Source organism: Hemitrygon akajei, chromosome 18 (assembly GCF_048418815.1).
Source record: "Hemitrygon akajei chromosome 18, sHemAka1.3, whole genome shotgun sequence".
Lineage (NCBI taxonomy): Eukaryota > Metazoa > Chordata > Chondrichthyes > Myliobatiformes > Dasyatidae > Hemitrygon > Hemitrygon akajei.
In genome coordinates, this window is record NC_133141.1 from 47,776,465 (window position 1) to 47,796,599 (window position 20,135).

Below are 20,135 nucleotides of genomic sequence, written 5' to 3' on the forward strand. Positions count from 1 at the left end.
AGTTAAGCTTGGGGTTTTGGAAAAGTTTAGCTCTACAGAGGCTGGAAAATGGTAGACCAGTCAGGAAATCATTCGAACAGCAGAGGTGCAGATAAATCTTGAGGTTTCAGCAGCGAACAAATTGACAATGGGATAGCGACGCTGGATATTATGTGTTTGACTGTGTGTTTTGTGATGGAGGGAAAATGGTGTCAGAAATCAGAGATGCTGAGATGCAAACCTCGGACACTGGGTCGGATGGGAGATGCTGCTTCTGGTCTCAGTACTGAGCTGGAGGAAATTAATGTTAATCTTTTATTATACACTAGACGAGGAAGGCTAGTGGTAGAGCTGCAGTCTCTCACAGCTCCAGTGACCTGGGTTCAATTCTGGCTTCCGGTTCTTCTATGACATGGAGTTTTTACATTTTCCCAGTGACTCTGTGAATTTCATCCAGGTGCCATGATTTCCTCCAACATCTCAAAGCAGTATAGGTTGGTAGATTAATTGGGCACTTTGCTTCTTGGGTGTAAGCGACAGAATCTGAGCAGGGTTGCTAGGAACGTGGGGAGAATAAATAATAGGATTAAAATAAATGGGTGCTGGTGGGCCTACTTCTAAGTTGTGTAACACCCTGACAACTGCATTCAACTAGACAATAGAAGAAGTGACATGGTCACTCACATAAAAAGCTGTAAATAGGTCAAGAAACGCAGGGAGACATAACGTGCCATGGTCGCAGTGTGAAAGAATGAATTAACGCAGCTAGATAAAATACAAACACTTCACTGTGGTTCATTCATGAGACACAGAGCTGAAAAGCAATTAAGTTATTTTAGGCTTATATAGAGAGATGATTAGACTGCAGCTCAGGTTACCACACTATATAATGGATACTGAGAGAATGTAAAAGGTGCAAAAATAATTTATAAGGATACAATGAGTATTTAGAGGTTGTAATTGTCATGAATGAGTAAGCGTCTTATTTTTGGCCTTTTTCCTCTTCAGTATTTGCAACCTTATAGTTCTCATGACCATATAAATCCTCTCCACTGCCTCAATGTACAATATAGAGACCAGAACAGTGCACAGTTGCCTAACAAAGGTCTCGGACATTATCAGAGTAGACATTGAAAATGAAACACTTACTTGTAGGTAAATCTAAAACAAGGGATCAAAATTAAAAATAGACACTAATAAAACCCAACAAGTATTCAATAGAATTTTATTTTGTGTTTCCAGCACTGCAGGCTTGGAGTAGTTAACTCAAGGTAGCTTGTGAAATGATAATTGGCAATAGGCAGAGTGTAAGACAGAGTATTGCCACCTTTAAGCACGGCATTATTCATTGTGCTCGTGATCTAATTTTGTAGAGGAACAAACTCTTGCATCTCTATAAATTCAGGTCAAATTATTGGTTAAAGAAATATAAGATATAAAACAAATATTCCTACATGGATAAGGAACAGAATTCTTCCAAACTAAATAATTTTATATAACCACCCCTGAATACCAATAACATTACTGCACAATAGTCTCAGATTATTTATATCAAACAGTAGGTAACAGTGTCAGACAGGACACGACAGTAACGTAGCAGTTAGTGCAACGCTACTACAGCTTGGGGAGTTGGAGTTCAGAGTTCAATCCTGGCATCCTCCTCAAGGACTTTGTACGTCCTCCCTGTGGACTGTGTGGGTTTCCTCTGGGTGCTCGGTTTTCCTCCAGCTGTCCCAAGACATACCTGTTAGTAGGTTAATTGGTCATTGTAAATTGTCCTGTGATTAGGCTAGGATCATATCGGGGGTTGCTGACGGTGCGGATCGAAGGGCCAGAAAGATCTTTTCCGCGCTGTATCTCTAAATAAATAGTGTTCAAATTTCAAAAGTTCAAAGCTCAGAGTAAATGAATTAACAAAGTAATATATGTCATCATATACTAATCTGCAATTTATTTTCTTGCAGGCATTGACAGTAGAACAAAGAAATATAACAGAATCAATGAAAAATTGACTAACTTTTATATAGTAAGATAATGAATACTTACTGCAACATTCCCCCCAGAAAAATCATCTTCATGCTGTTTTACCCTTGGTATTTTTGAAAGAGAAAGCATTGAAATCTTGTAATGATTCACTTCCTGAGAATTTCACATACTTCTTCAGTTGGTAACTACTTTCTCTGTGTAGACACACACCAGTAGTTGCTCACTGGTTCTAAGTCATTTCCAGTTTAGCTGGATGCTCCTCGGTGCAATTCTGTGGGAACCTTTAGTTCTACATCCAGCAGAACTCATTATATTTGTTGGTTCCAAAGCACTCCAATCTCATTTGAATTCAATTCACACTTACCCACACAAATCTCTTTAGATCTAAACTCCATTTAATTTCTGCTTAAAAAAGTCACTTGGGCTGCAGTGTCAGATTTGAAGAGTATTTGGATTATAATCATGCATTAACTCTGTCCAGTATACATTGCACATGGATGGCAGATTGGCAATGGTACTGCAAATACAAGAAAATCTGCAGATGCTGGAAATCAGAGCAACACACACAAAATGCTGGAGGAACCCAGCTGATTAGGCAGCATCTATGGAAAACAGTAAACAGCTGACGTTTTGGGTCGAGACCAGACCCTTCATCAGGACTGGTGAAAAGTCCTGATGAAGGGTCTCAGCCCAAAATGTCGACTATACTCTTTTCCATAGATGCTGCCTGGCCTGCTGAGTTCCACCAGCATTTTGTGTGTGTTGCTTGGCATTGGTTTAATATTTTGTCACATGTAATGAGATACAGTGAAAAGCTTGTCTTGTTAACTGTTCATACAGATCAAATCATTACACGATGAATTGAGGTAGAACAAGATAAAACATTAATAATGCAGAACAAAATGCAACACCTGCAGAAAAAGTGCAATGCAAGTAACCAATAATGTGCAAGATCATAATGAGGCAGATTGTGAGGTCAAGAGTCCACCTTACAGAACAGATAGTAACTATCCTGTTCTAGTTAGGGAGTAACTGACGCTATTGATTATAACTTGACTAAAAAACTTTGCAATTTGCAAAGCCCAAAGAAATTTTGACCAAATAAATAGACAAATGAAAACATTAAATTCTAAATTGCTTTGAGAAAATTATGCGTTAACCTGAGAATAACTTTTAAATCAGACTGGATGTCACCCAAGGATAAAATAATGTTTGAATATTATCAACTGCATTGGTGAGGGCATTTAAAGTGAATCAGATGTCTTCAAAGGCAACTATGAATTGCGCATTGAAAGAGAAGGGTTCATGAAGTAGACTCAGAGCAAGATAATTGAAAATCATTAATAACCTGTACAAGCTGGAAATGTGAAATGAAAACAGAAAATGTTAGAAACAGGTAGCAGGTCAGGTATTATCTGTAGATAAGCAGAGTTAATGTTTCATAGAGTTTGCAAATGAAACTGAAACCATAAGACCTGCTGTGGGTGTTGTTTTTTTTTGTTTTTACTTGGGATGAAGAGGGGATGACTTCAGTAAGCTCCTCAGTAATATTGTCCTGACACCCAAAGAGGCATAAATGAAAGCTCTCTGTTGTTAATTCTTCAGGAAGCTAGTTGTAGAAATATGGCTGAACTCTGGGTGATCACAACCCAATGTAAAGCAAGCCATTAAGAGTTTACAACATTGAGAAATAGATATAAGATTTCTGCTAACTGGGAATAAAAATTCCCGTTTTTATACTGAAGAATCAAATAAGGACACTACACTTATCCAAATACTCACATTCTGATAAGTAAGGCATAACTATCAGAATATAATGAAAATTAAGTGAGTATATTTGTACTTTTAAGTGCAAATGGATGATTATACAAGTCATACTAACAGGGAGCTAGAAGTTCATTAGTAGATTTATCACATTAATTACTTAAAAGCAGATTTTCTTAAAATGGTAAAATATTTGTCACTTTAACTTGGCAGCTCAATCTTCAGGGCTGAGATTTTGCAGTAATTTGATATGAAAAATTTGGACCTACCATAGGCCAAAAAAAGCACTTCTGACAAATGCAGTGTTGTCGGAGAGGTAAGTAGAATTGAATGAATATACCACCATCGTGACTGACTTCTTCAGGACCTGTGGGGATGTGTATGTACCTTTGAGAGCATAGTGGACATACCCATGTATGCCATGAATGAACCATGAGATTCGTAGTCTGCTGAGGGCTAGTTCTGTGGCATCTAAAACTGTACAAGAAGTACAGATACTATGACCTATGGAAGGGTATCTTAAGAGCAAAAAACAATTCCAAGTGAAGTTAGAGATGGAATTGGATGTGGGTCAGCTCTGGCAGGGTTTGCAGGCCATTACTTCCTACAAGGTGAAACCAAACATCATAATTGGCTGTGATGCTTCACTTCCAGATGAACTCAACACCTCTTATAAACACTTTGAAAGGGAGAATAAAACTACACCTGTGTGAATCCCTGCAGCATCTGGCTTTTATTATTAGTATTTCACTTACTATAAGAAACAAAAATACATTCTGTAAGGGATTAATGTGCTAGAGGATACAAGTCTTTCATTTGTTAATGAATAGGTCCTTCAGTATAATTGTATCCTTGTTTATAAATACTATGAAAAACATGGCAACTAAAATCTGTACATCCCCCGGGGAGGTTTGGTGGGCACCGTGCTTCCTCACACACTTCTTTCCCTCGTTGGAGGGCATGGCTGTGCATGGTTGCCTCCTGCTTTCTCCTCCCCATGGCCTCCCTTCACATGGCAAGAGACATCCCTGGCCAGGATGCCCCACACATCCATGCATCAAAGACAATTATTCTACTGTCCAACTAATTGAGCCAAACAAATTAAACATCCAAATTGTAATAACGCATAAACTGTATTTCATTTCTAATTAAAATTTCATGATTAATCATCATGGCAAGACAAATTTGCAGCCCTTGATGGTGCATGAATCAATTAGCACTTTTTCAGCATTCCTGTAGTGAATCAAAATGGCTGTAATAATAACAAAATAATTATAGGGAAATAGAAAATCACAAATGAGTTTCAATTAATGCTATATTTTCTATTTGCAATAACATTTCTCTCCTTAATTGTCTCTGCCTCTTTCTCTTTTTACAATGCTCCTTAAAGTCTGTCAAGTCTTCAGTTATTTTCTTTTGTAGCTCAGTTTCATAGAACATTCTAGAACAGTAGATCACAGGAACAGGCCTTTCAGCCCATGCTGTCTGTGCCAAGAATGATGCCAAATTAAAATGATCCCTTCTATTTGTGTATGATCTATATCCCTCCCTTCCCTGCATATTCATGTGCCTATTTTGAAAACCACTATTGTACCATCACCCCTTGACACTCAAAAAAAACTTTCCCTACACAGCTGCTTCTAACTTTGTCCCTCTCACCTTAAAGCTACACCCTTAGATTTTTGCCTTTCTTTCCTGAGAAAAAGATTCTGGTTGTGTATCTTATCTATGTCTCTGATAGTTCTTTAAACTGTTTTCAGATCTCCTCCCCTCAGCCTCTGATGCTCCAGAGACAACAAGCTCTTCCTAGAGTTAATACCCTCTAGCACACGCAGCATCCTGGTAAGCCTCTATCAGCACACTCTCTAAAGCCTTCACATCCTTCCCGTAGTGAGGTAACCAGAACCAGGCAATACTCTTAGTGCTACCTAACCGAAGTCTTATAAAATTGCCTCATATAAAACTGTCAAGTTTTGTTCGATCAAATGAAACCTTGGCCATTTTACTATATTTTAAATGTATTAAATAAATGCAGGTTGTGATTTTACTCACCACTCTGAAAAGCAGGCATCCACCTGCCATCTTTGTATTTCTTCAAAAGAAGCTAAATTGCTGCATCACTCTTCTCTTTGGACACTAACTGTAGCAGTACAGACACGTGGCCTCCAGAAGCCTTATGCTACTGTTCGCCCTCAGTCTTTTCATAACAAATACCAGAAAACTTTCAAGTATACCCACTTAATGCCTAAGACTAATTGGTCATCAGAGAGAGGTGTAATTTCCAGTAGAAGTCAATGAATGATGATCACTTTTGGAAAACAATGACACTTTATACTTTTTCCAGCTCAAATGTACAATAGCTGATTGCAGCACTTTAAAGTGGAATCAACCAATTCATTAGAAACCAGGGTTTATATAGGAACATTCTCTGAAAACACTTTCTCAAATATTTGTAATCATTATATGCATTCTGCTTACATGAATATAATCATTATTCAAGAACTTACTTAAAGCTTCAGTACTAAATGAGTCAATGGCTGAAATAATATCAAAGAAAAATTTCTCCCATGACTGCTTTAGCTTATCCATTTATTAGAATTTTGATGCAAAATTAATCCCCTAGATAAATTCCAGTCAATAATTAAAATCTCAAGTCATTTGAATATAGTAGGCACGAATGACTGAAAATGTTGCAGTTTGATGGTTGCTGAATAGCCATATTTGCATAGCAATTTTGATCTGCAATGCTTGATGAAATTATGGATTATAACTGTTAATTCATTTTTCTTACATCAATACCCAGGCTCATTTATTGTAATTGATCTCAGCCCACTTTTATCAACCTCATATTAGTAGAGTCACCATTATTATATTATTTCTTATACTTTCCTTTGGGACACAGAGTGCTCAGTTTGCACCTGCTTTCTGAAATGGGTGCTCCAGTGCCATTTAACTTTTCGTTCACCTGAGAATCTGGGTTTCTAAGCAAATCACACACTTTTGTATCTATGAGCACCAAACAATCTGCTGGAGGAAGTCGGCATGTTGAGGAGCATCTGTGAGAGGAAAAGGATTGTTGATGTTTTGGGTCAAAACCCTGCATAAGACTCTATATGAAATGTGTGATTTCCATATGCCATAGTCCTGCATGGTAATTGGTCCAGAAAGTTAATGCACACAGGATCTGGGACACATTGGAAAACTTGATCCAGAATTGGCTGGATGATAGGAGGCAGAGGGTAAGGGTAGATGTGTGTTTCTCTGACTGGAAATCCGTGACAAGCAGTGTTCTGCAGGGCTCTGCGCTGGGACTTCTGTTGTTTGTAATATAAATGACTTGGAAGGGAACGTAGGGTAAAATGACCATGTTTGGAGATGACATGAAAATTGGCAGGGTTGTGCTTAGAGAGGACGGTTGTCTAAGAATACAGCAGGATATACACTCAGTGGCCAATTTATTAGGTACATTAGCTCATTAATGCAAATATCTAATCAGCCAATCATGTGGCAGCAACTCCATTCATAAAAGCATGCATACATGGTCAAGAGGTTCAATTGCTGTTTAGACCAATCGTCAGAATGGAGAAGAAATGTAACCTAAGTCACTTTGACCATAGAATGACTATTGGTGCCAGAAGGGGTGGTTTGAGTATCTCAGAAACAGCTAATCTCCTGGGATTTTTGTGCTCAATCTCTAGAGCTTACAGAGAATAATGCAAAAAACAAGTGAGCGACATCTAGTGAGCGGCTGTTCCGTGATCAAAAACACCTTGTAAATGAGCGAGGTCAGAGGAGAATAGTCACCTGACAGGAAGGTGAGAGTAACTCAAATAATCTCACAATACAACAGTGGTGTGCAGAAGAGCATCTCTGAACACACAGCACATTAAACATTGAAGTGGATGGGCTACAGCAGCAGAAGACCACCAACATACACTTGTGGCCATTTTATTAGGGACAGGAGGTAAAACATTGTTTAGACCACATTTAGAGTATTCCGTGCAGTTCTGGCCACCACACTACTAGAAAGATGTGACAGCATTAATAAGAATATGGAAAAAAATTACCCGTATGTTGCCTGGAACTGTGGGGGGGGGCGGGGTCTGTAGTTATAAGGATAAATTGGATTGAGTAAGTTTATTTTCACTGGAATGTAGGAGGCTGAGTGGTGACCCTATTGAGGTTAATAAAATTATGCGGGGCATTGATAGGATGGATCTTTTGCCTAGGCCAGGTGGGGCAGATTTATTCTCCTTTCCAGCAGGTAAGAATGCTTTTATGAAATCAAGCACTTCCACAATGAGGTTTCTTGAGTACTAATGGAGTCTAATGCGATCTGAAAACCATGTTCCTAAATTTAGCAAATGAAACTGTAATGGTCTAAGGAGTAAGATGATAGAATAGGGAATGTCAATAAAATGCATGATGATGAATAGACAATGATTAACATTGTAGGAAATGCAATGGTTGCACAAATGTAAAAGGATAAGCAGTCCAACATATCTTACAAATGAAATTAAGGACGGGATTAGATCCAAAAAAAGCACGCAAAGTTGCCAAAAAAAGCTGCAAGTCAGAAATTTGGAAGCAGTTTAAAATTCAATATAAAAGTGTGAGGAGGTTGGGATTAAAAGGAAAATAAGAGAAAAAGAATGTGACAGTAAACATACAAGGATGTGCATGTGGATTTTTAGAAGGTCTTTCATGATGACCCACTTAAGAAATTGGTGTAAAGCATGTGATTGGGTAATGTATGTCACACGATGAAACTGGTTAACAGACAGAAAAGTAGGTATCTGTTACCATGTACTACCTTGAGATTCACTTTCTTGCAGGGATTTACAGGAAAAAAATACAATAGAATTTTACAAAAGAACTTTACATAAACATTCAAAGACTGAAACAACCAATGTGCAAAGAAGACAAACTGTGCAATTAAAATAATACTGAGAACATGAGATGTAAAGAGTCCTTGAAAGAGACACTGTAGGTTGCAGAATCAGTTCAGAGTAGTGGTGAATGAAGTTCTCTACACTGGTTCAGGAGTCTGATGGTTGGATGGCAACAACTATTCCTGAACCTGGTGGCGTGGGATCTAAGGCTTCTGTACACTCTCCCTAATGGTAATAGCAAGACGAGAGCAGACCTGGATAGACCTGGGTCTTTGATGATGGATGTTGCTTTCTTGTACTCAGTGGTGGAGAGGGCTTTCCCTGTGTTGGACTTGGCTGTATCTACCATTTTCTGGAGCCTTTTCCATTCCTGGGCATTGGTGTTTCTATACCAGGCCATGATACAATCAGTTAGGATACTCTTCACTGTGCACCTATAGAAGACTAAGATGTGGGAAATGTATTTACTCAAAGGTTGGAGGACCTGATGAATTATCTACCACAGAAACAGGTGGAGACCAAGTTGTTGAATATGTTTAAAGAGGTGGATCAATATCTCAGCATGAAAAGCATCAAAGATATAGGAAGAGCGACTAACTAAGGTTCAGCCATGATCAAGTCGACTGGAAGTGCAGACTCAAAGGGTCAAGGAAACTATTCCTGCTCTTTGGCTCTTAACTTCTATATTAACATTGATCTGAAACTTGTTACCATCAAATCAATACTCTTTTAGCCCCTTTTAACCTATCCTCTGTTCACCTTTTCTCATCCATTTTCACTTTATCTTTGCACTTTCATTGTTTTCAAATTCCACACAGCTTGGTTATCCCTCACATATCGATTAAGCAAATCCTCAGACTAATGATGCAACAAAAATAAAGTCAAGATTGAAAAATTGTCACTGTGAATTGTTCATAACATTTGGATCAGTAAATGAATATAATAACTGTAGTTCTTACCTGGCGTGGAGGATGTGGTTCCTGATAGCTAGGTAGGATCTTAAGGATGACACTTCCACTGGCATTCTGGAGCATTTCCTGCAAGACCTTTGGATCATTCCCAACCTCTTTTCCATTCACTTCCTTGATGATGTCCCCCACATGTAGCAGACCTTGTTGGTCAATCATGCCTCCATGAAGAATTCGCGCAATCACAAGTTCACTGTTTTCAACCCTGAATGTTACACCCTGGAGAGAAGTATTACTACTTATTATTGACTGACAGTCACATCTTCTACAAAGGTATTTCTTTGTTATAGAATGAGAAGATTTTGTAATTCAAAGAAGCATCACAATACTTAAAGGAGTACATTGACACATTGAATAGCTGATTATTTCTCTAAGCTATCATTTTATTCACTTAAAAAGATGTCTTAAAATGCCATTCAAAAAGGTGATTTAAAATGCCATTCACCACAGCTCCTGAGGAGACATTGGATTGTGTACAATTGATTGAATTGAATTGATTTGATTTGATTTCTTACATCCTCCACATACATGAGTAAAAATCTTTACGTTATGTCTCCAACTAAATATGCAATGTGCAATCATAGTAATTTATAATAAATAGAACAGTCAATGCAATATAGAGTACACTCAAGTCAGCGTGAGTTCATCAGTCTGATGGCCTGATGGAAGAAGCTGTCCTGGAGCCTGTTGGTCCTGGCTTTTATGCTGCGGTACCGTTTCCTGGATGGTAGCAGCTGGAATAGATTGTGGCTGGGATGGCTTGGGTCCCCAATGATCCGACAGGCCCCTTTTTTAAACACCTGTCTTTGTAAGCGTCCCGAATCATGGGAAGTTCACAACTGCAGATGTGCTGGGCTGTCCGCAACTCTCACTGCACAGTCCTGCATTTAAGGGAGGTACAGTTCCCTCACCAGGCAGTGATGCAGCCAGTCAGGATGCTCTCAATTGTGCCCCTGTAGAAAGTTCTTAGGATTTGGGGGCCCATACCAAACTTCTTCAACCGTCTGAGGTGAAAGAGGCGCTGTTGTGCCTTTTTCACCACACAGCTGGTGTGTACAGACTATGTGAGGTCCTCGGTGATGTGGATGCTGAGGAACTTGAAGCTGTTTAACCTCTCAACCACAGATTGATTAATGTCAATAGGGGTTAGCTTGTCTCCACTCCTCCTGTAATCCACAACCAGCTCCTTTATTTTTGCGACATTGAGGGAGAGGTTGTTTTCTTGACACCACTGTGTCAGGGACTTCTTCCCTGTAGGCCACCTCGTTATTGTTTCAGATAAGGCCAATCAAAGTAGTGTCGTCGGCAAATCTAATTAGCGGATTGGAGCTGTGGGTGGCAACATAGAGGGAGACAGAGTTTAAAAGAAGCAAGTGGGGCAGTCAGCACATTTTGCATGCAACAGTTCCTGAGGAGACATTAGATCGTCTAGTGGAAGAGAGCATTTAAAAGAAGCGAGTGGGGGCAGTCAGCATATTTTGCGCACCACAGTTCCCGAGAAAACATTAGATTGCATAGTGGGAGAGAGAGTTTAAAAGAAGCGAGCGGGGGCAGTCAGCACTTTTTGCACATCGCAGTCCCTAAGGAGACAATAAATTGCGCATAATTAGGCACTTGGCAAGGTCCAATAAAAAGAAGTTAGCTTTAAGCAGTTCCACCATTGTGTGAGTGGGCCAGTGTTAAGAGTGGGAAGTTGAGGGTTTGGTTCCTCGAGGCTTCAGCAAGGAGAGGCATAGGCCATAGGTAGATTTTAGTTTCATTATTTATTCTTCCTTTCTTATTGCACATTTAGAGCATTTGGGATGCCAGACAGGATAGTTCAATGCTTTTCCTGTGGGATGTGGGAAGGCAGGGAGACCTCCAGTGTCCCTGATGACTACATCGGCAAGTAGTGCATTCAGCCACAGTTCCTAACAGATCAAGCTGGAACCGGATGAACTCCAGATTATTTAGGAGGCTGAGGGGTTGATAGACAGGACATACAGGGATGTAATTACACCCAAGGTGCAGGACACAGGTAACTGGGTGATCATCAGGAGGGGGAAGGGTAGTCTGTGCAGAGTACCCTGTGGCCATTCCTCTCAACAACAGGTATACTGCTTTAGATACTGTTGGGAGGGATGATCACAGCAGTTAGGTCTTTGGCACAGAGTTTGGCTCTGTGACTCAGAAGAATAGGGGGTGGGGAAGAGGTGAGTTGTGGTGATGGGGGATTCATTGGTTAGGGAGACAGAAAGGACGAGAATGAGATTTTCAGATGGTATGTTGCCTCCTGGGTGCCAAGATCAGGGACATCTCGGATCGAGTCCACAAAATTTTTATGTGCAGCCAGTGTTCATGGCCCACATTGGCACCAATAACAAGGGTAGGAGGGATGATGAGGTCCTGCAAAGTGAATTCAGGGAGTTAAGTGCTAAGTTAAACGACAGGACCTCCAGGGTTGTGATCTCAGAATTGTGACCTGTATCACATGCCAATGACGAGAGAAATAGGAAGATCATACAGTTTAACATGTGGCTAAGGAGATGGTCCAGGAGGCAGAGCTTCAGATTTTTGGATCATTGGGCTTTCTTCCAGGGAATGTGGGACCTAAACAGAAGGGACAGTGTGTACTTGAGCTGGGGGGGGGGGGGGGGGGGTAATATCCGAGCGAGAAATTTTCTGAGTGCTGTATGGTGGGAGGGAGGGATTTAAACTGGAATTACAGGGGGATGGGAGCCAGAGTTCCAGAGTAGATAGTGGAGTGGTTGTAGGGAAAGATGTATCAAAAGGTCAAGCATGGAGGGACTAATAGTCTGATTTGCGCATATTGCAATGCAAGGAGTATTGTAAGAAAGGCAGATGAGTTTAGGGCATGGATCAACAAATGGAATTATGACATTGTAGCCATTTGTGAAACTTTGTGGCATGAGGGGCAGGACTGGCAGCTCAACATTACGGGCTTCCATTCCTTTAGACGTGGTAGAGCGGGAGGGATTAAAGGAGGTTAGTTGGTATTACCAGTCATGGAAAATGTCAGACTGGAGAGCTTAGCTAGTGAGGCTTCATGGATAGCATGGAGGAATCAGAAAGGTACAACCACATTAACAGGATTACATTATAGACCACCCAATAGTTTTGTGATATTGAGGAGCAAATCTGTAGAGAGATAGCAGTGTGTTGCAAGAAACATAAGGCTGTGATCGTTGGTGTTTTTAACTTTCCACATATTGACTTGGAATCCCATACAGTAAAAGGGCTGGATGGAGAAGTGTCTGTCAAATGTATTCAGGAAATTTTCCTTAATCAGTACATAGAACTCCCAACTAGAGGGTGTGCGATTAGGTCCAGTAGGGAATGAGACAGGGCAAGTGACAGAAGTCTTAGAGGGAAACGCTTTGCATCTTTTGATCATAATGCCATTAGTTTCAAGGTAATTATAATAAAGGACAGGTCTGGTCCACGGGCTGAGATTCTAAATTGGAGAAAGGCCAGTTTTGATAGTATCAGAAAGGATTTGGCAAGAGTAGATTGGGACAGGCTGTTTTCTGGCAAAGATATACTTGGTAAATGGGAGGCCTTCAAAAATGAAATTATGAAAGCATAGAGTTTGTATGTTCCTCTCAGAATAAAAGGCAAGGATAACAGGTTTAAGAGACGTTGGTTTTCAAGGCCCTGGTTAAGAAACAAAAAGGTGTAGGCAGAGAGGAGACAGGAACAAATGGACTACCTGATGAGTATAAGAAATGTAAGAGAATACTTAAGAAGGAAATCAAAGGCATGAGGTTGCTCTAGCAGACAAGGTGAAGGAGAATCCTAAGGAATTCTACAGATAGATTAAGAACAAAAGGATTGCAAGGAACAAAACTGGTCCTCTGGAAGATCAGAATGGTAATCCATGTGTGGAGCCAAACGAGAAGCAGCAGAGCTTAGATAGATTTTTTGCATTCTGTATCTTCTTGGGAGATGGACACGAGTCTATAGAAGTGAGGCCTTTACAGACCCTAAATATAGGGTCCACGACCTTGCTGCTGCTTCGCCTCACATCTATAGACTGTGTCCATCTACAGAGGAGGAGGTGGTTTCTATTTTGAGGAAAATTAGAGTGGATAAATTCCCAGGGGCTGACAAGGTGTTCCCTTGGACCCTGAGGGAAGCTAATGCAGAAATTGCAGGGGCCCTAGCAGAGATAGTTAAATTATCCTTAGCGACAGGATAGGTACCAGAGGATTGGAGGATAGATAACGTTGTTCCGCTGTTTAAGAAAGACTCTAAACATAAGGCAGGAAATTATAGGCCGGTCAGCCTGACATCAATAGTGGGAACGTTACTGGAAGGTATTCTAAGGGACTTGGTATATGAGTTTTTGGATAGACAGGGACTGATTACAGATAGTCAGCATGACTTTGTGCGTGGTAGGTCATGTCTCAACAATCTTTTCAAGTTTTTTGAGGAAGTTACCTGGAATATTGATTAAGGAAAGCCAGTGGATGTTCTCTACATGAACTTCAGCAAGGGCTTTGATCAGGTCAAACATGGGAGGTTGGTCAAGAAGGTTAAGTTATTTGGCATTCAAGATGAGGGAGTAAATTGGATTGGACATTGTCTTCGTGCGAGAAGCCAGCAAGTGCTTTTAGATGGTTGCCTCTCTGACTGGAGGCTTGTGACTAGTGGTATGCCACAGGGAGCGGGTGAAAGATCCATTGTTTGTCATCTATGTCAATGATTTAGATGATAATGTGGTAAACTGGATCAGCAAATTTGGAGATGACACCACGTTAATGGGTATAATGGGCAGCAATGAAAGCTATTAAAGCTTGCAGTGGGATCTGGACCAGCTGGAAACATGGATTAAAAATGGCAAATGGCATTTAATACAGACAAGTTTGAGTTGTTGCACTTTGGGCGGACCAACCAAGGTAGGTCTTAACACAGTGTGCAGTAGGGCACTGAAGAGTGCTGTAGAATGGAAGGATCTAGGAACACAAATCTATAATTCCTTAAAAGTAGCGTCACAGGTCGATAGGGTAATAAAGAAAGCTTTTGGCATATGGGCCTTCATAGTTCAAAGTACTGAGAACAGAAGTTGGGATGTTATGTTGAAATTGTATAAAACTTTGATGAGGCCTAATTTGGAGTATTGTGTGCAGTTTTGCTCTCCTACCTACAGGAAAGATGCAAATAAGATTGAAAGAATTCAGAGAAAATTTACAAAGATGTTGCCAGGACTGGAGGAACTGAGTTATAAGTAAAGGTTGAATAGGTTAGGACTTTATTCCCAAGAATGTAGAAGATTGAGGGGAGATTTGACAGAGATATACAAAATTATGAGGGGTATAGATTGGGGTAAATGCAAGCAAGCTTTTTCCACTGAGGTTGGGTGGGACTCCAACTACAGGTCATGGATTAAAGGTGAAATGTTTGAGGGGAACATGAGGGGGAATCTTCTTCACTTAGAGTACGGTGAGATTGTGGAAAGAGCTGCCAATGCAAGTGGTGAATGTGGGTTTAATTTCAACACTTAAGAGACATTTGAATAGGTACATGGATGAGAGGAGTATGATCTGGGCGCAGGTCGATGGGACTAGGCAGATAAATGTTTCGGCATGGTCTAGATGGGCTGAAGGGCCTGTTTTTACGCTGTAATGCTCTATTATTCTATTTGACCAGCTCAGACTGTTACATACTGTTAGCATTTAATCTGACCTTGGATCAAGCAACTGTGTTTCCTCATGCTGGTCTAATCTAATTCCTGAATTAGCTTCCATTATTCCAAAATTACAAAAATACACCTATCTAGTCTACATAATAAAAATTAAGCAAATGTTTGAAAAGAATTTAATAAATAAGAAAACAACCTATGATCAAAGAAAACAATTGCTAAAGGTGAAATTGAACTCTGTCAGTGCAATTGCACTGTACAACATGTGCAGAACTTTTAAAAGAGAGATGTACAATGAATGCAGTTATTTCTGTATGCAACACATTATTTCAGTAGGACTTTATATAACATTGGTTAGACCACACTTGTATTGTGAGCAATTTTTGGCACCTAACTAAGAAAGATCTGCTGGCATTGGAGAGGGTCCAGAGAAGGATCGTGAGAATGATCTCAGGAATGAAAAAGTTAAAGTGTGAGTAGCCTTTGATGGCTCTACACCTATACTCACTGAAGTTCAGAAAAATTGGGGTGAGATGGAGGGAATCTCATTGAAACTTACCGAATATTGAAAGGCTTGGATAGAGTGGACTTGGAGAGCACGTTTCCGATAGTGGTGGGGTGTTGGGGGGGGGGGGGGAGAGGGGGTTGGTGGAGGGCCTTGGACCCAGAAGGCACAGCCTTAGAATACAATTTCCCTTTAGAACAGAAATGAGGAGGAATTTCTTTAGCTAGGAGGTAGTGAATCTGTGTAATTTATTGCCATGGAGGTCAAGTCATTGAGTATATTTAAAGTGGAAGTTGATAGGTTCTTGATTAGCAAGGGTGTCAAAGATTGTGGGGAGGAGAATGGGGTTGAGGGGGATAATAAATCAGCCATGATGGAATAGTGGAGTAGACTCGGTGGGTCAAATGGCCTAGTTCTGCTGCTATGTCTCATCACAGAGATATTGATGACTGATTGGTTGTAATATTATAGCTTTCTCTAAAGTCTGTGGAGTTTTGCTGGACAGCAATATTCCAGAAAAAGACAATGATAATCGGTTAATACTCTTTGACATTGAGTGTGGGGATATTACAAGTTGCACACCTTATAATTCTGAGACATAGCACCCCCATGATGAAAGAAAGAAAGATATATTTAAAAAATGAGAATCAAGTGAATTTGAAAAAGGCAGCTGCATGCAGACACGGATTAAGACAGGAACGGATCTGGCGAGCATTAGTTTCTGACCAGCTGGCTTATGGCAATTGATGACATATATTGCAGTACTCCAGATGAGTTCAAGCAGTCGCTGGTGAAATGCCTGAGATGTCAAAGATAAGTCACCGTTGTAAACTATTTATGTATGGCTTAATTCTACATATCTTCCCTGCACACAAATATCTTGAAGACATCGCCTTGGTGCTTGAATCAAGCCAAGAATAATACTTATGGTGATCTTTCTCTTGTTCTAAAAAATTTACAAATCCTAAAATGTATTATTTACTGAAGTACTTGATTCAAAACTAATCACAGTACAACTTACTGAAGGATTACTTCACAATGCCCTGAAGGTCTCCAAATGTCTATCATAAGAAATTTTTGGACAAACAAATATTTTGTGAGAAATATTAAACAGGACTGATATCTTATTTTACTAACTACAATGCAAACATTTCAGTAAGGCTGAGGTAGGGGATCTTGGGCTTAAAATGGTTGGTGACCACTATTCTATGCCAACAGAGTGTAATTATATTTTTAATCTGTGGTTAAGATTCACAGAAACAATGGGCTAGAAATGAAGTTGTATAAAGTTACACAATTGGAAATGTATTTTACATGGTATGAAACGCAGTGAAGTCCAATTCCATGTTATTTTGTATCATTCCAGAAATGTGATTGGTCAATTCCCAAGGGTGTTGTATTTGAATATCTGACCCAATTTCTGAATCAGATTCATATCAGGTGACATTATTCCCCATACAACACACATTTTGGACTGTTGCTGAGACAATTAGCTCATGTTATTCCCAGGTGCAAATACAACAGGGCACTCTTGGAACAATTGGGTTTTCAGCTTCTCTGTAGCTGAAAGGGACTGATTTAAGGTAAGTTTATCTTCAATCTTTCAGCTCCCCTCTAAGCCTCCGAACAACTAATCTACCTCATGCATTTATCTCACCCACTGATTCCCATCACCCTGACTGTACCCCTTCAATTTTCTCCAGCCCTATTCCTCCATGTCTCAGCCTCCTTCTGCCCCCCACCCTACACCCCACTGTCCCTGTGAGAAGGGACAATGCTAACATTGACTTCAAAGGCCAATTCCCACAATTTCCCCTCCACACCTGCTGCCTGGATGGCTGAAAATTACAGGCTGAAAAATCTATACTTAGATTCAAAAAGATTTTTCTAATTTTATTGAAGCGTCTTAACCTGAGACGTTAATTCTGTTTCTTTCTGCACAGATGCCAACTGAACCACTGAGTGTCTCCACCATTTTCTGCTTGAATTTAAGACAGAAGCAGTATTGGTGTTTTGCACCACACACATTGTGTATGTCCTTAATAGCACACTACGATACCAAGGCCAATATAGACCAGATTGTGCCATCCAGTGCCTGGTTTTGAGCATGACAAGAGCTTGCAGAACTTAGTTAAAACCTTTAATGTAGGTGATCCTTATGGTAGAGCACATCTAAGGGCAGAAATATCTGGTTCAATAGCAGAGAAATGTACTTGGTGCCAAGGCATGAAGAACAGAGGAACATGAGAAGGTTTGAGATTGTTCTGCTTTTCAAACAGATGATGGCAAATCTGTGACATTCTGTGAAGTCACCTTCAATATTTAGTTGGAAAATTTTTGCTAATTTGGCACAATATCTTGAATAAACATTTTGCAAAAATGATGGATCATCCAATATCTTTAATAAATATATGTACATACATACTGTATAACAATCTAAATTACATCTTTGGATCTCTGTACCTACCAAATGTTCACCCTTGACTTTGCGAATCCCCACCATTCGGACTGCATCAGGTGGGACAGGCTGATTGTTGAATGTAGAGTCCATATAAGACTCTGGACTTGGGGGTGGAGTTTCATAGTTTTTGGAGGCGACAGAATCATGAGCTTCCAATAGAGACTGCAGGTAGAATTGGAGACAAATTTTATAATTCAACTTTTACAATAAGTATCAACACGCAGTCTTGAGACTCACATTGTCTTAAGTATTACATTTACATAAACAAATGCAACATGAAAACACTGCAGACTTTAGAAATGTGAAATAAATCTTCCAATTTTCTCAGATTCGAGGCAGTGTTTTTGGGAGTGATGCACGTTACACACTTCAGTTCAACAAACCTGGTCTCTTGATGCAACATCTTTGATATTAAAGTGTTATTTTTTTTCCTTTTTCTCCACGCATCCTGCCCATTATAATTAATATATATTGTTTAGTAAATAACAGCAAAACAAATGATGTTTTGAAGCAGAATCAGGTTTATTATCATTGACATGTTGTGGAATTTGTTGGCTTGCAGCAGCAGTACAATGCAAAACATCAAAATTACTACAAGTAACAAAATAAATAAATTGCGCGAGAGACAAATAACAAGGTGCCATTCATAAGTTCACTGTCGATGGAGGGGAAGAAGCTGTTCTTAAAATGTTGAGTTTTAGATTTGACCTATTAAAAAGAAATGAGAACCTCTGCAATTCCACATGATTTAATCAATAATTCTGCTGATTTGTAGAACAAGAGACTTCTTTTCTTATTGCAACATCATCAAATATAACTGTCACTTGGACAATCCTTTTCTGATGTACTGCTACTACCCCAGGATGATGACATCAAGAGGATCTAGTTCACCGTTATCAGATGGCTTAATTATTATGGTGATTTATGGGAGGATTGGGACTACTTCATCAGCTGTCACACTTTGACAGGCATCAGTGAAATCCAGGATGTCTACTGTAGGCCTGAAGCATTAGGTCACATTCCACTATGAACCAACTTCAGTACGTTAACATTCTCACAACGTGAGCCAAAAATCCACTTGCTTCTCAAAGCTCTACGTGGCAACAAACAGCTTATTCTTTTGTGGCATGCTAAATCTTCTTGCTTTCATTTCACACTTGACACCCAAAAGAACGCAAGAAAACTGGAACAGGAATAGGCCTCCCTGCCCTGCTTGGCCTCATCTCCTTTACTACACTGGTTCCCACCAATCCTTAATTTCCCAATCTACCACTTTAATACTTCCAGTGATCTGCCCTTTACAACCTGCCAAGACAGCAGATTCTACAGATTCACCATCCTAAGAACAAATTCCTATGCATCTCCATTTTAAGTGAATAGCCCCTTATCTTGTAAACATGTGCCCTCGTTTCTGAAAGATTTCACCACCTTATCATGACCTTAAGTTCTTCTAGACTCCAAAGTATACACACCTATCATTTTAGCTTTTCATGATTGGACAACCTCTCATCCTGGGAATTAGCCAGTGAATCTTACCTAAACTGACACCAGTGCTGGTGTATCCTTTCTTCAATAGCTGAACAGTGACACATTGACTACCTCCCTCCATCTAACCTTTTGTCCTCATAGAAGGGAAATAGGCAGGAAAACAATGAAATTACTGTCAAACTAAAGTACTCCACAGATGTTCCAGTTTGACTATATCATAATTGGCTATCTTCAGTCTTTAATATTTTAATTCCATGTTATCCAAGCACAAATGCCAATCGTGTACCTTCCATGCAAGAGGCTAAGAGCTCCAGTGATCCACAGTTGTTAATAGATCCAGCTGTGGTCTCAAAGCAACAATTTCTATAATGTGCTGTTTCCAGCTCCCAAGTCTGTGGGTAAACACACCCTGTCACAAAATTGATTTCATTTACAGTTACTGCGGCATGTT

General features: G+C 39.8%; 1 protein-coding gene across 7 annotated transcripts in view; it reads right to left on the minus strand.

Moving 5' to 3' along the window:
* mpp2b (MAGUK p55 scaffold protein 2b) overlaps positions 1 to 20,135 on the minus strand; it is a 553,630-nt gene that overhangs the window by 40,346 nt on the left and 493,149 nt on the right. For 5 of the 7 annotated variants that reach the window (XM_073071618.1, XM_073071619.1, XM_073071621.1 and 2 more), the window contains 2 exons: positions 18,203 to 18,358; positions 9,581 to 9,808 (listed from right to left, as the gene is read on the minus strand). In XM_073071618.1, coding sequence (XP_072927719.1) covers positions 9,581 to 9,808; positions 18,203 to 18,358 — 384 coding nt within the window. The remainder of the gene's footprint in view (positions 1 to 9,580; positions 9,809 to 18,202; positions 18,359 to 20,135) is intronic. The other 2 variants (XM_073071622.1, XM_073071623.1) reach the window with 2 other exon arrangements.